At 35.1% G+C, this 16,014-nt stretch overlaps 1 protein-coding gene across 1 annotated transcript in view; it reads right to left on the reverse strand.

The window, feature by feature from the left end:
• Window positions 1-16,014, reverse strand: part of GBE1 (1,4-alpha-glucan branching enzyme 1) — a 137,868-nt gene that overhangs the window by 81,125 nt on the left and 40,729 nt on the right. The window contains 1 exon segment of the mRNA XM_066338342.1: window positions 15,636-15,748. Coding sequence (XP_066194439.1) covers window positions 15,636-15,748 — 113 coding nt within the window.

Below are 16,014 nucleotides of genomic sequence, written 5' to 3' on the forward strand. Positions count from 1 at the left end.
ACAGATGGTTTGCAAATTTAAAATCTAGAAATGTACAAGCAAGCGAAGGCACGGAATTCTTAATTCTGCTTTTTTTTTTAGATAAGTGATGACTGAGACTTCTTAGTTTCGTTGTTTGTTTTATGAGTTTTTGTTTTGTTTTTTTTTTTTGTTTGTTTGTTTGAGGAAAACTATGAAATTATAAGAAATCTCAAATGAAAAGAGAAAGGGGTTGAGTTTTTTTTCTGCTCCTTTATTTTTTTTTGGTTAAAAAACATGACTTGTCTTAGCTCTCAATTCCTAACAGGGAGTCTGGAAGATGAAATTATCAAAGAATCACCTTTTCACCTCTTGCAAGTGTCTTTCACCGTTTTGAGAGCTTATCTGTACCTTCAACCCAAGCATGGAAGAAGGCAGGATCACAGAATCATGCTTACTTGGAAGTGACCTTTTAAAGCTCATTTAGACCAACAAAGAGAAAAATATGTTTATCAAACAGTTAATGGAATTTGATAGAATAAGGCAAGGAAGTGTGATTGCTGTGCCTCAGTACACAGTATTATAACTCCAACAATTCGAAATAGGTTTTATAAGATAGAATAATTGATATCAAAAACCTCACCAGAAAAAGCTGAGAGAATTATTGCAAGCACTGCGAAGTTGCATGGAAAATTTCTTCTGTTAGCTGTGCTAGCAAAGCTGACCCAAAGAGTATTTCTGCAAATTCTATCAACACTGTGAAGATCCTCCTTGCTGATAACACTGACAATTTGCAAATTACTCTTAAAATAATAAAACTTATCTCCTCTCTCTAATATCACACTTCTGATGGTGCTATTGCTTTTTTTATTATTTTGTTCCAATTTACCCATGACAGAAATAAGATGATTACTGCATATAATAACCTACTCATCTTAGCTTTTTTTTTCCTAATATTTTAGCATAATTCATACCAGACAGGCTTATAAAGGGTGGGCACATTTAAGAAATGTGAAGTAATTACTCTACATTCAGAACATTAATTAGCTGTAGTACTGGTTTAATCCAAAAATTACACTGGAGGGGGGGAAAGTAAATTTTTTATTATGATATATTAACCCAGTCACACACTGTCTTTAATTAAAGCCATTACACAATGAAAAAGTTAGAAAAGATATTAGAAAACAATTTAAATGACCAACCAGTTATTTCACTTTTTCAACTTATACTTCTACAGTTATACTGCTCAACCAATCTCTGTATCCCATCCTTCTGACAAAGTATAAGAACTTCTGTTGTTCTCTAGTCACTTAAATTGACTTTATTCTCCCTCCTTTGTGTGGCACCAGTGCATTTGATTTACCACTTATTCAGAAGTCATTTTATTCAAGTGATATTAGCATTTATTCAAAACACCTACAAAACCAAATTTAAGGGTTACACTTTTCAGGAACTGAGAGACTTACAGGAAGTCATAAGTGTCTAACAACTTTCACAGACAGAATTTTAATAGATAAAACTAAAACTTCCTAGAAATATCTACATTTATTTGTCATATATTATGATAGCAATAATGTAGAGCCATAAACAAGTGGTAGAAACAGTTCTAAGGGTTGGGTTTACACACTTGAACCGTCTTAAACTTGGAGTCTGCTCTATTTTAAGGCTCACAATCTAAATATTTGGGTTCATTAATTTTAAAACTTTGCTTTCATCTATTATGCAAACATATAAGAAAACTCCTATGCTGAAAAGAAAAGGATATCACAGAATCACTAGGTTGGAAGAAAACTCTAAGATCACAGAGTCCAACCCAAGATACATTTATCCGACAACAGAAATAATGAAATTTAACCATGCAAATATCAGAAAAATCTAAAAAAAAAAAAAAAAAAAAAAAAAAAAAAGGGGGAACACGTAAACGTATTTTAAACAAGTAATCACAATACTTATTTGTTGCTTTCTTTACAGCACAGGTTGTCTTTCGAAATATTTTCATGAATATATCCAATCATGGGTATACATTAACCTCACCCCTACAGCAAAAATCTCAAGTTCATCATTTGTGTGCTGTAATTTTTGAATATCATAGGCTGTGCACAGAGAAAGCAGAGTCAAGAAAAGCAATTATTACAACACCAGAGCTGGTAAAGTTGAATCCTTTCCTTCTCTGGTTTGTAGAAGTATAATCAACACTGCATCCTTACAGATCTATCAAGTGATCCCTGACAATTTCAATTCTTAGTTGCTGTGCTTGTTTTATACTTTTCTTAATTTTATGTGAATACCATCTACAGAGTCTCTCCTAGGCTTAATTATTAAGCTCTGTACTCAATCATCTTATTCCTCTGTCCTGATATTGTACAAAGTTCATTAATAAAGTTAGAAATAAAAAGACCCCAAATAATCTTTTCTGAAGTTTCTTGACACTACTCTCAAATCACCATGCTTAGCTAAAGCATGATCAAAGGAACTGGAAAAAACTGAATGGCACCACAAAACAAATAGCAATTCAGCCCAAGACAGACAAAAAAACTCTAATGCAAACAGTCTGACAGCTTGAATTCCAATGTTTGCTTTGCTATTTCTTGAAACAATATATAAGTAAAAGTTGCAATAAAAGGAGTAAAAATATTAAGCACACATAAAACAAAGACAGGTGAAAACTCTTGCTCCACTCACCCCAAATATTACTTGTGTTCCCTACTCTGCAGTGTCTAGATATAAAAATTAACTGCTTTGTATACTCTAAATGTGCTGTTACAGATTTTACATGTATAAGGAATACTGTATATGATCATTACACAGTGCTTTTGACTGAGTACCTATAAATCAGTTTAACAGATACTGTACTCTTCCTCCAAATTTGTTTGCAATTAGTGAAAAACAAATTAATAAAAATTGCAGCCTAACTAGCTACTATTTAGTTCATCAAGACTTTATAGCTGACTTCACATTTTCTAATTAACTCAAAAAATGTTCTCTAAAGAACATACATAAAACAGTGATGTACATCAAATTAGGCTTTTTCAAACTGGCCGTGGGATTTACCTACCTCATTTTCACAAGGCACATCCCTGATCATGCCTCAATGTCTATGAGGAGGCACATCCCACCATTTGATATAAAACCTACAGCCCCCATTAAATAAAGGTTTTAAAATGCATGTTGCTACAGCAGCAAACACATGTCAAGTGAACCAAGCAAACTGACAGAAGCTTAGTCCACTCACAAATAACCTGCTTTACAGTCATTTAAACTTAAGTTAAAGAAAATGCTAGGTTAAAATAATCCCTGTATTTCTGATCCTCTTATTACAGAAAACACTCAAACAAGAGGTCAAGGGCAGAGGAAATAAAGGAAATTCAAGTTTCCAAGACATAAAGTAATACATCCTCCCTGATTTGTTAAAATACAGCAAAAACTGTTTAAGAAGAAACTGGTATCTCAAAAGATTAACGTTTCCATGGCCTAAATTTAGACAGAATGAAACAAAGTAACAGGTGTCAAGAACTTGCCATCATCTACATTAGCCATCTCTTTGCGTCAAACATGAGATAAATTAATTCATTATCAAACTGTACAGTACATGGATAACATGTTTTGGGTTTTTTAGTGTCTATGTGCCGAGAGGAAATGCCTTAAAACAGCAAGCCTGTTTAGAACTCTATAAAAAAGAGGTTTATTTCTCCTGTTTCAGAGTCTCCACGATGGCTTTTCCATTGGAAATTTCTAACACAAGAACGTAGGAAATTCAAGTAAGTCATGCTGAATTTGCCTACATCAACTTTACAAATATCTCTCCTAAATAATTTAGGGTTCTTCCCCAACTCCCCTAGTGGCAAACATTCAAAATCCTTGATGAGACCTTTGAATGACACATGATTCTGGCTTCCAAGTGAGATATAAATACATGTAAATAAATGGTCTCACAGAAATAAGTGTCAGGAAGACAGAATGAAAATGTCCTTCAAAACCTGACATTAAAAAGTCAATTTGCTCTAAAAATGGACATGACACAGACACATAATTTATGTAAGTACAACTGCAAAATAACAGCAGTGAAGACCTTAACTTACACTGCACATCTTTTGTATGCAAAGGTTAAAAATTTATGTTTGGTATTTTCAATTTCTATTATAGGAATGTTGGATGTATTTTCAAAATTTCTGTCTGAAGTGTTCAGCATCTTAAAGTTTAGCATCCCAAACCACTGTAACAAGGGCTGTAGATTTCACAGATGAGTACACCCAATACAGAAAAAAACATGACCTTAAACCTGAGTTTTACAGCATCAGTGCTGCTAACTGATTAATTTTGAAGAACTTTCAGATCTGAATAAATAACAATAGGAAAAAAATATGTCTGTAATCAGAAAAACGTCACCAGCAAAGGCTGGGTATGAAGGTATGTAAAAACTGGTGAGCAAAAGTTAATTCCAATTTTCCAAATGATGGACAGCTGGAAGACAAAGCAGGACCTAAATCTCACAATAACATCAGCACCAAAGTGACAACACGTTCCATGTCCGCCCACTAGAGGATCGGAAATTCAGGGACTGGGGAGTAAGCTGTAGGATAAAGCTAAATATAGGAGTATGAGTCTGTTTGATGATGTTTAAAACTCTCAAAAGCAGTTTATTACAGTTAAGGGGAAACCATCACTCTGAGGTCAGTGCTGTGCCATAAAGAAAACGCAATAACACATTGGAGCAATTCAGAAGCTGAAATCGGTCTCATTTAATGTAATGATGCTGCCAATGCAGGACAAGTGAGATTGAGAGGCCTTGATTTTTCAGGCATTTGAGACTCTTGGGTATCCCATTATTCTGGCTTTCCAAAATAACACAGGCCTCTTATATCACCCACAGTACAGCAACTCCTTCTGGATGTCTTGGGGCATTTAAAAAAAAACCTCTGTGCTTACATTCAGGCAATTTTCAACCTGCTGTGACTCAGGGAAATCGGCTGGCTTTTTGTGAACAGACACCATACATTTTTTTTTATATGATCTATAATGATAAAAAGTATTAAAGGTTCACAACAAATTCAAAAGCTTTGTCAAAAATACAAATTCGGATAAAATATAAATCTATGTGTAAAAATGGAGCTTAACATGGCTCTGCTATTGTTATGACAGATGAAACTGCAGTAACAGGCAACAAACTACCACATTTAAAATTCATATATGTTTAGGAATATCCCGTTTTCTTTGTGTCTGGTTACCTTCATCTTCTCTTCACAACAACTCCATTTGTCTACCCCAGCTCCCAGTGTACACACACAAAGATCTTCAGAACAGTGTGAGAGAATATTTCAAGGGACAGTTGCACAAGATCAGACAATTCTGCTCAGCAACCACTCCTTTAGCTTTCAGTTCCTGCATCCAAAGCAGACTTCAAGTCCATACATGAGCACTTCATTTAATAATGTGCTCCCATAAGGTGTCTGCCTCTGTTTCCACTAATTAGGAGACAGGCTCAAACATTAGAAATAAAAAGCCAGGCCACCATTCCTTATTTTTCAGATATTTATTTTATTTAAAAGTATAATTTATCTTGATTTAAAAGTATAATCTTCTGGACTATAAATATATATTATAACTAATTTAGACATACTTCTGCTGTTTGAGAAATTTGCTATATAATGGTTTATCATTTATACTCGAGCTAGGGAAAGGAAAATGATGAAATGATAACTAAATTGTTGAATATATGCAAGCCAATAAATTGCTCTGAAACACTGTATTATTATTTCATTACTTTAACAGCTTGAAAACACTTAGAATGATTCTTGGAATATGTGGCTTTTAATACAATGATGAAATTAAATTGGCCATCAAATCAACAATAGCTAATAAAATGAGAGTGGACTAGCTTTAATATAAATATGGAAATGTCAGCAACTTGTTATATAAGGGCAACAAGCTATTACTTCAGTATTTTACAACCTACAGTATTTCATTAGCTTCAGATCTACTCATTTCTGACACCAAATTATCCAAATACAAAAGCCACAGGAATACAGGTGAAATCATCATCTCATCACAATAACATGCATCTGACTTAAAAGCAAGTTCAAATAAAAACATAAAACATGGCCAGGGCAAGTTCTTAAAGACTCTCTAGAAAGTTTGTATTAGATGCTGTAATAACATAGCAAGGTCTTTCTACTACACGAAATGTAGCAGAATTTTAGCATCAAGGTATTTCCCTTCCTCAGTTCTTCTAAAAGTACATAAAACCAGAAAACAACTGCTTGAATGCCAAGGCAGTTTTAGTTCAATGTGCACTGTAGAAAATAAAAGTTTACATTTTTACTTTGCTGTAGTTAGGGAAATCAAGAAAAAGCACTACAAATTTACAAGAATACAAAAGAATCTGACCCAATATACTGCTGTAAGAAAACCTGGTCTTAGATTTTATTTCAGAAATGCTGTTCAGTTTCAAAGACAGGTCCTGCATTTAAGACACCAATACAATCCTCCTATTCTCTTTTTCCTTAGGTTGCACATCTTTTCTCACCACCCTCAAGTTGTTGCAGAAACAGAATCACAGAGTTGTTTAGGTTGGAAAAGACCATGGATTCCCACAGCTGGCCCAGCACCATGCTTACCACTAAACCACGTCCCCAGGTGTTTTCTTGAAAACTTCTGAGGATGGCAACTCCATGAATTCTCTGTCTAATGCATGACCACTCTTTCCTAGTATCCAATCTACACCTCATCCAGCACAACTGGAGGAAATTTCCTCTTTGTCCTGCCTTCTGAGAGAAGAGACCAACCTACTCCCACCGTGCAACGATTTATCAGCTGAAAATACCTTACCCTGTACACCCCTGCCTGTCCTATTAATCCACGAAAAGAATCAACCTTTACTTTAGCACCCAAGATAGAACACACAGTTCTGATGATCTTTTGCCAGTGGACAGTGTAAACAGAGGCCATTTCCAACAGCAAATAAAATCACATCACTCCCTCACGAACACAGAGGAAACCGGAGAGCAACTCCTCTCTTTCTACAGATCAGCACTGGTGTGTGAGAGAAGCACTGGAGTCTAGAGGCAGTACTTCAGTATGTTTGCTTCCTACAGCATAGGACCACAGCAGAACACTTGATAACACTTGATAACCTGCTGCAGAGCCCAGGACTGGAATCAAGAGTTTCTTGTCTGAAAGTTCACTTTAAAGCAGCTTTAGATAAAAATACAGAAGCCCAATAAAAAGCTGGGATCAAATAGCATGGTAAAGAGCATTATTCTGTAATTGTATCACTTTACCTGACTTTATTCTAGATTTTTAGAGGCCAGATAATTTTTTCTCATTAATAGCCTCAGAAATAGAAGGCAAAAAATGAAGAAGCATACACAGCTTCTGCCCTAATGCCTTGTTCTTGCCCCTGCACTGCCCTGCAATAAAGCACAGGTGAGGCAGCAAGGGAGTAAAGGAATCAGAAAATTTTTTAACAGTTCAGCTTCCCCAGCTCAGGAGTACCTTCCCAACAAACCTTCACCCAAACGGGTGGAGCAAGAAGCATTGAAAATGGGAGGTCTTTCAAAAACTCATCTGAACTTCATCTGAAAAACTTGACCATACTCTATTCATACTGCTTCAAATAACCAAGAAATTGAGTGTATCTGTCAAGGTGCTTGTAGACTGAAGTTATTTCCTTACAGTGAATTGATTATAAACCTTGAAATGAAATTTTAGAAAGAATGGACAGCATGTTGCTTTGTCCAGGCTGTTCTCCTTCCTAAATTGCAAACTGCTTACACCGGAAGAAAAGTAATAGAACACTAGTCACATTATTCCTTCCCTAGCTTTATTTTCTTTATTAATTCATGATTACTATAAAAACTAAGTCAGCTGATACAAAGTTGTTTGGTTTACTCTTTTTCTTCCTGTTTTCTGAAAAAGAAATCTGTGAAAGGGACAAGCATTTTAATCTAATATTGAAAAAATTTCCTTAGTTATCAGACATAATAGTACTTTTTAGGTGGTTTACATGTTTAACAAAGTTCTGCAGACAAAGCTGTGCCATTCAGAAATCCTTGGAGAGAGATTTATTGGCTCTGTAAATATATCATGACATCAGCTATTACAATCTAAACTTATAGATATTAAATAGTTGTGCACAATTCTCCCTACTTCCCCCTTCCCTTCTCCCTCAGGGAAAGAAAATAAATTAAGACTAAAATACAATCAAGATACAAAAGAGGCAAAAGCCTATCTTCTAAGCCAAATCGTGAAGTCATGCCTTGATTTTCCAAAAGAGGGAGATGCAGCTCCATTTGTGATTTAAGTATTTCAATTGCATTGCAGAACTTCTGAACATCTTTACCTAGTTTACCAGATCAGGTTAAAAAGGAAAGTTTTTTGTTCCTTTTTCTATTTCTGGGCTTGCTTAGAAAACGAAGATAAACTAGTATTAAAAAAAAAAAAAGAAAGGAAAAAAAAAAGGAAACATTGTATTATCTATTTGAATAAACAAGTAATTCAAGAGATAGAGCCAGTAGCCTAGTACTATAAAATATCTAGGCAGATAAAAATACCATAGGAAAATCAAACTGTCAAAATCCAGGAAACTATAGAAGAGTTGTTAAAAATGAAAGCAACATCACACAGACACATTCCCAATTGATTTTAACAGTCAATGTACAGAAAATACTTCACTTAATCTTCCAAGTACGTGGCTTTATAACTGTTACCTACACAGGGGCTGTATTATTAGATATGAGGGACCGTCAGTTTATTTTCACAAAGGGAAAATACACATCTTTGCTGAGGGAAAGCATTCAAACTCTTCTTTCAGTCTAGAATCCCGATTTTCAAAACGTTTTGTTTTTTTTTAAAAAAAAACACAACCAAAAAAACCCAACAAAACAAAAAAGAAAACAAACAAACAAACAAAATCAAAGGAAAAACAGAATCTCTAAAATACCAAGTTGAAAAAATATTTTACTTCCCTATGACTTAATGAGAAAAGAGTTACTACAAGAACTGTGATGAAGCTTGAAGAATATTAAAATTTGTATGCATAATAGAGAAGCTTTCCTGTATTTTACTAGTCTCTTAGTTAAGAGGCTTGGGGTACAAGAACATGGTTTGAAAATCAACCATAATAATAAAGCACATTACACATCCAATAAGTTTAACTTACTAGAGTTGTTTCAAGCCATGTCAAGTAGAAAAGAAACTGATGAATTATGTAATATGGGCACCCAAGCATTAAGTATTACTTATCCTTAACTACAAAGCATTTGTATCAAGGACAACTGCTCCAGAATGCACCTTGCAACGGGGTGCCTGTGCCACAGTGCAGAGAATGTCAGGAGTTCTCCCTAGAAAGTGATCCTATCCTCCAAAGGAAAACAATTCCATAAGCATCACAGCCACATGTATATATATTCTTAATATGGACTCTCAAATTCTGTTTCAAGACTACTTCTTCCTCAAGAAGTCATTTCCTTTTTTCCTCAAGGAAACAAACAAACAAACAAACAAACAAAAAACCAAAAACAAACAAAACAAAAAACCCCACCAACCAAACAAAAAAAAACAACCACACGTTTTGCTTAAATGTACCCAATAGTTATTGAAACAATTAGTCTTTGGTATGGATAAACCAAAAGTAAAATATCCAAAAGTATTTTTAAATAGCAAAACCTCCCACCAGAGAATTGTGCAATCTTCAAGTCACATCAGAACTAAGTCTGCCAAAATAACTGAACAAGAATATTCTAAAGTACTGAACTCAGTCTGCAACAACGGCTCCCAAGAACAGCAGTCCACTGCACCACAATGGTTCATTGGTGCTACAACTTCTTCTATGAGTACATGAGGAGTTCCACATTGTTTACTAAATCCAAACAGGCAATGTCAAGAGATCATTTACCTCCCAATGAGATAACAGCTCTTCCTGCTGGCAAATCTCATCTGTAGCCCAAAGAAGTATACAATAACTTGCTGAAGGGTCACGGCTCACAGTCACATGGTGAAATGTCAAGGCTATTGTCACAGAACTATGTTCTATTTCCCATCAGCAGGACTTATATCCAGAAATGTACATGATTTAAGTCCTGTTTAGTAACTTTAAAATCCGAGGAATACATCAGTTTCTTCTTGCACATAGGGTATGTACCACGACGCTGCAGAACACTTTTAATTTGCTGTTCAAATTTGCAAATCTGGTGATGGTTTTTTTTGGTTTGTTGGGGTTTTTTTTTTTTTGGTTTTTTTTTTTTTTTTTTTTTTTTTTTTTTGCATCCTACAGACCAATTAAGACATGACATTTAAGTGATACAGAACTTAGCAGACTGAGCAAGGACATTCCCTCTTCCCCCAAGCTAAGGTAAAAACCAGAATAATTAGAAGCGTTTCTGTGTACATGTAAGGAAACAGCAAATATTTCTTCAGGAAGGTCTCCAGCAAAATCAAGTTTAGTACCTGTGCTCAGCATACCCAAGACTCCCTTTGTAAAAACCATCTGACTGCACATAACCTATCCCATAATGACAACAATGTCCCCAGGAAAGTGTTGGATTCCCCAGCGTTGGACATTTAAGATCCAGCTAGACAGGGTGTTGAGCCATCGTGACAAGGCCATGCTTTTGTCAAGAATGGTTGGACCTGAGGATCTTGAGGTCCCTTCCAACCAGGTGTTCTGTGTTTCTATTTACATCTTACAGCCCTGAAAGTCCACCATATCCTTAACACTTCTGTCCCCTGAATCCTAGCCACCAGCCTGCCATTATTAACAGATTTCCTGGGTTTTCACATTCTCATTATAAACACGTTTTTGACTGCAGACTGCTGGAAGTGCATGAGACCTGAGCTCCACCCCAGACTGGTACTATGCTGCTGCACCTCCTGATCAGCAGGGTCAGCTGCAACACCATTTATTTCATCAGTGACAGTAATTACACTTGATAATTTTACTAGCAGTGGTTCCCTGACACAGATTAACCTACCTGCTCACCATATTTGATTCCTTTTCAAGGTTTACAAGTTAGACACAGAGCGTGCAGATCTACCATGAAGTATAGGACAGAGTGGTAAAACTGTAAGGATTAAGTTTTAAAACTATTCTTCACAACTAGCTTTCCTCTATCCAGCACCTCATGAATACCAATGTACTTTTAGGCACTTCCAATCATGATTAATTAACTGTTAGTGTTCTGACTCAATGTAGTTCTTCCTCTGCACACTTGAATATTAAAAAGGGTAATACATTTGGACTGGAAAACTATTAAAACCAACTGTAGCAAACTTTGAAAGCATTTTGTACAAACTGATGCCGTTCATGCTTGCCTCGATCTTGTACTGGCCTTGGCATCTACAACTCCTGTTCAGCAATTGCTGAAACCACTCAAACATGTAAGAGTCTCAGTAGAAAAACAGTGTGTTAACAAGTGCACAAGTTATCAAATCTAATCACTTCATTACAGTACAAAACACTCCCTCAAAAAGCTATAAATGTCACCATTTAAATACATAGAATATATACATACACACACACAGACATATGATGAAAAGGGTACAGATATAACAAACAATGGAATGCAGAGTTTTTAAAAAAGTTTCTATCACTTTCTGAGGTGATCTTTCCAGGAAAAAACATGAACTACATTTCATGAATATTCAAGTGCTATTTAGTTGCATATATAGACTCACACACCTACCCTGCACACAGTTAGCTAATTGTCAGAGGATTGATTTAAGATTTATTGATCTAAGAAATTATTGTTCTGGTATAATTTCAGAAAACACCTATCTATTGTCATTACTAGAAAGTTGACCAATCACTTCTATTTTAATATATGCTTCAGCTCACAGAAGAAAATTTAGTGGTTCTGCTATTCAGATTCTTTTCCTAGTTAAAGTTACAGGCAGCTTTATCATAATTGCAAATTTTCAAGTATTGATTTTGCCATTTTTTTCTTATTTAGATGTGTGAAAATATTTTAGAACTTGACCATGAATTTGGAAATTACTTTCAACTAGGTTTAAATTCTTAAAGGATTCAATTTGCCAGTTGTTTTCCATTTCCTGTGTTGTTCCTTGGCATTCCAGTAAATAATATTTAGCAAGTTCCCCAGTGCAGATACTAAGAGCTCTACTTTTACCAATACTATCCCTAAATTCCACTGACACTATTTCAAAATTAGGATCTTGCCAACTACAGTGAAAACTAAATGCACAGGTACATTTAAGCAGTTGGAAAAATCATTCATGAATAAACAGTAAAAGGACAAAGAGTAGCACTGATTAAACTCCTGCATTAATACGACCACACATGATGAGGCTTGCTATAAAAGTCTACCCATGATAATTTTAAAAGCTTGCTGTGTCCTGTAAAAAGGTAATTAAGAAAACCAAAAATGAAGGGAAAAAAATCAGTAATTTTCCACCATAAGAGGCAAGTACTTGCACCCCAACTGCTATTGCTGTAGAATGACAAACATGCTGATGTTTAAGGAAAACATCTTTCAAACTACCTCATTAGAAATAATGAGAGGTAAAAAGGCTTCTTTTATTAAAGGATTGCATTTGACTTTGGGTTTAAATCTCTGCTCACTTATGACATCTGTCAGAAGCTTAAAAGCCAGCACTACCCTACCACAGTAGCAACAATTTGTTCATTTAACTCAATCTAAGCTCCCAATTGATCCATGGGAGAAAGAAAAAAGATACTCTTTTCTAGCAGGTAACCTTATTTTGAAGATGGATGTCAAAATTCACAAGGGAGTCATTCAACTACCATAAGCATTCATCTTTTCACACAGAAAAGTGTCAGAAGATTTACAGCAGGTTTTTAATTACTCATTTCCTGCAGTATTTATATTTACTGATATTTATATTTACTGCCTGAAGAGCTACAGCAGACAGCCTGCTACTATTGAAGATAGGCTACGTTTGACCTCTGCTCTTCATTTATTTTCCCATGAAAATATTTTGTGACCTGATCTAAATCAGTGTCACTGACTACACTCCATCCATTTCCCACTCTGCTTTAGATATTACTTATTTAAAAGAAATGACCTTGTTACCATTTCAGAACTTGGCATTCGCCTGTGTGGAACTGAAGATCAAAACAGAGTAGAGAGAAGCTAAAGGTAAGGACCTTCTGGAGGAGACATTTCTTTCCCTAACAAATTAATCACCACAATAATGTCTGAAGCTGACTATATTGACTTAATTATTTAATAATCATACTGGTAAAAGAAACTTTTAAAACTGTGATTCCCTTACACTTCTTTAGTAAAGAAAAATGGGAAATGCTTTCATTACTAGAAAGATTTCTGTTGCCTAGTCTAGTGCAGACACAGTGCCTGTGTATTTCAACATTACCTCTGCAATCTGCATAGCAATTTCTATCTGCAAACAATCAATATTTTCAGCTTGTACATGAACAAAATCATAAAACTGTGCTCTAATACACAAAATACAGACCTTTATGAACAATCATAAATGTTTGAACCACACAGCTCAAGGAAAGCTTATAGAGAAAAAGCAGCTTTCTGCACCCATTAGTAGAATGAGAGAGGGGATAAGATCAGCTGTAGCATGAGGGTAAGGTACATGCCTACCATGCGAGTACTCCAAAAGCTTTTGTGATAAACCATCACAAAACTACCTTAACTGGAGATTTTTTGGTTTTTTTTTTTCTGTTAGCTCCATCATCTGACTACATCACTAGTACACATTGTGCAGTGTTGATTCAGTCCTGAAGGCACCAGGGAACAAAAACTAAGTGTCAAGAAAGATTATTAGCAAAGCTACAGCTGTGGCTGGGAGCTCCATATGGATGGAGCCCTATGATACATGCACTCATGAATCATGTTTCTAAATATTTGGTCCTTTTTTTAAGGAATATACTCCAAGAAAACCTGTTTCACATGCAATAGGCAGGCCTGCTTCAAAAGCCTGTTGGACAATAATAAATTTTGAGTGTCAATGGCAACCACATAAATTTGTCTAAAATTGACCATGGAAAGCACAATTAAAGTGATAAAATTAAAATAAAGGAACAGCCTAAAACAATTAAAATAAAAAGAAAATAAAACCTCACATTCTACTCTGCCAGTGGGCATCTTTTAGCTTTTAAGAAAACTCGGGGCAACTCCAGAAGGACATCTTGCAAGTACATCAGTACCAAGTGCAATCAGTAGCAATTTCACATACTAAACAAATTATGTATAATGCAATCCTTGCTCTATGGACTTTACATTTCAAAGAAAATGCTGAACAGCAAGAAAATACTATTGGTATCTACTTCAAAATAAGGAGATATGACCAGTGATTATCTAAGAGAAAAAAATCATCTCCAAAAGCATTTAAGAATCTATGGGGTTTTTGCTGTTAATAATTATCAACACTCACCATCATTTACACCTCTTATCTTTACAAAGAGCTCAGAATATTCCACAGTAGATGAGTCAGGAGTTTTGCAGATAGAACACAGAAGGTAAATTTAGCAACAATCAAAAAAGTCTAACCTACTTGCATCTCAAAACTATGGAAAATATTAAATACCCATTTTGCACTCTCATACCTTACTGAATATTACTGCATTTCTGAGTTGCAGACAACTGTTTCTTTCCTGCTCTGTAAATAAAACAGCTTTCTTGTCCTTGAATGATTATTGCTAAATTTCAATTTATCCTTATTTATTACTGGGATGATTTCATAAGCCATAACAAAAAGCATAGTGATAAACACACACACTGAGTAAGCATTTCCAGAGCATTTTTATACACATTTTTGCTTTAATAGATTTCTTGTTTCCCTAAGCTGATTTTCAGCAGAAAAATGAGGATTTTGATTCAGTATTTTAGTTTTGTTGACGGGATCTCTGAAAGTGTACTAAATAGTATACAATACTCCCAGTTTCTTAATTTTTCTAGTCTATAGTAGACTAGTAGAATTTCCGTACTTTCTTTCCTTCACTGTTTCTTACTGCCCTCTATTAGCACTCAGTATCTCTGAAACTCAATCTCTGAGTGCAACAAAGCACATCTCTGATTTAAATCAATATTCAGCTAGAAATCATCAACTCTGCTATTCGCTGTCATTAGGTGAATTTGCACCAAGCATACAACTGTGGCATTTGACAGCTCAAAGAAATTTTCCATTACTTTCTGGAAGAAAGCATGTTAAGCTCATGGATGCTCATGAAATACTACTGCATTCAGTTTCACTTACGTAAGCCTTCTACTCAATACTCTGAATTCCTAAAGGGTAAGTGGAAGTTTTACAAATCTGCCTGAACCATTAAAGCAACAAAAAAATCACCTGAAAAGCCACAGTTAAAAGTATCGCAAACATTACCAAGGTATTGAGATTTTAATAGGGTCTTAATAACAGGTAGTAGCATCAAAGAAAGAAAGATTTTACCTATATGTTACTTAATTCTTCTTTTTCAGATTATCAATTTGTAAACTGTTTTTTTCTTATAACATGGTACAATACCCTGCAACTACATTTCAGCCACATACACCTGTTCCCCAAATCTTTGTGATGCTTAATGTTTCACTCCTTTAGGTCACTTTGCTCAACTAGATGAACTGATTCTGCTTCTTAAACAATTAGAAGATGATAAAGTTACTTAAAAGAACACAAAATGGACAGTAAATGAGTAAGAAGGGTTACAAGAGCTACAGTAAGTCTACAACAAACACCTTTAGCTTTGATCCATGGGGCACAGGAGAACGACCATTTTCAGGTGGAATCAACAGCTCCCACTTCCCATATTCCAGCTTCTTATATGGATGAGAAAATGGATTCCAGCCATCTGCAACATAAGAAATCACACTAAATGTTCATCTTAAAATGCATCCAATTACAATTCAAAGGTGCAACTCTGAGTTCCATCTTTCTCAGAATAACTTCAGTGAGAGCAGACACAAGTACTTTTATACATGATATTGTGCACACATTGAAAAGGGCTAAAATGAAACGCCACAGTTTTAAGTCTTCAGAAATATTTTCCATTAAAAAAATTAACTGAAGCAAGTTTAAATCCCACAATTCAAGATTCTTTTTCTTCTTTAGATTTAC

This window comes from Sylvia atricapilla, chromosome 2, assembly GCF_009819655.1.
Source record: "Sylvia atricapilla isolate bSylAtr1 chromosome 2, bSylAtr1.pri, whole genome shotgun sequence".
In the NCBI taxonomy this organism is placed as follows: Eukaryota; Metazoa; Chordata; class Aves; order Passeriformes; family Sylviidae; genus Sylvia; species Sylvia atricapilla.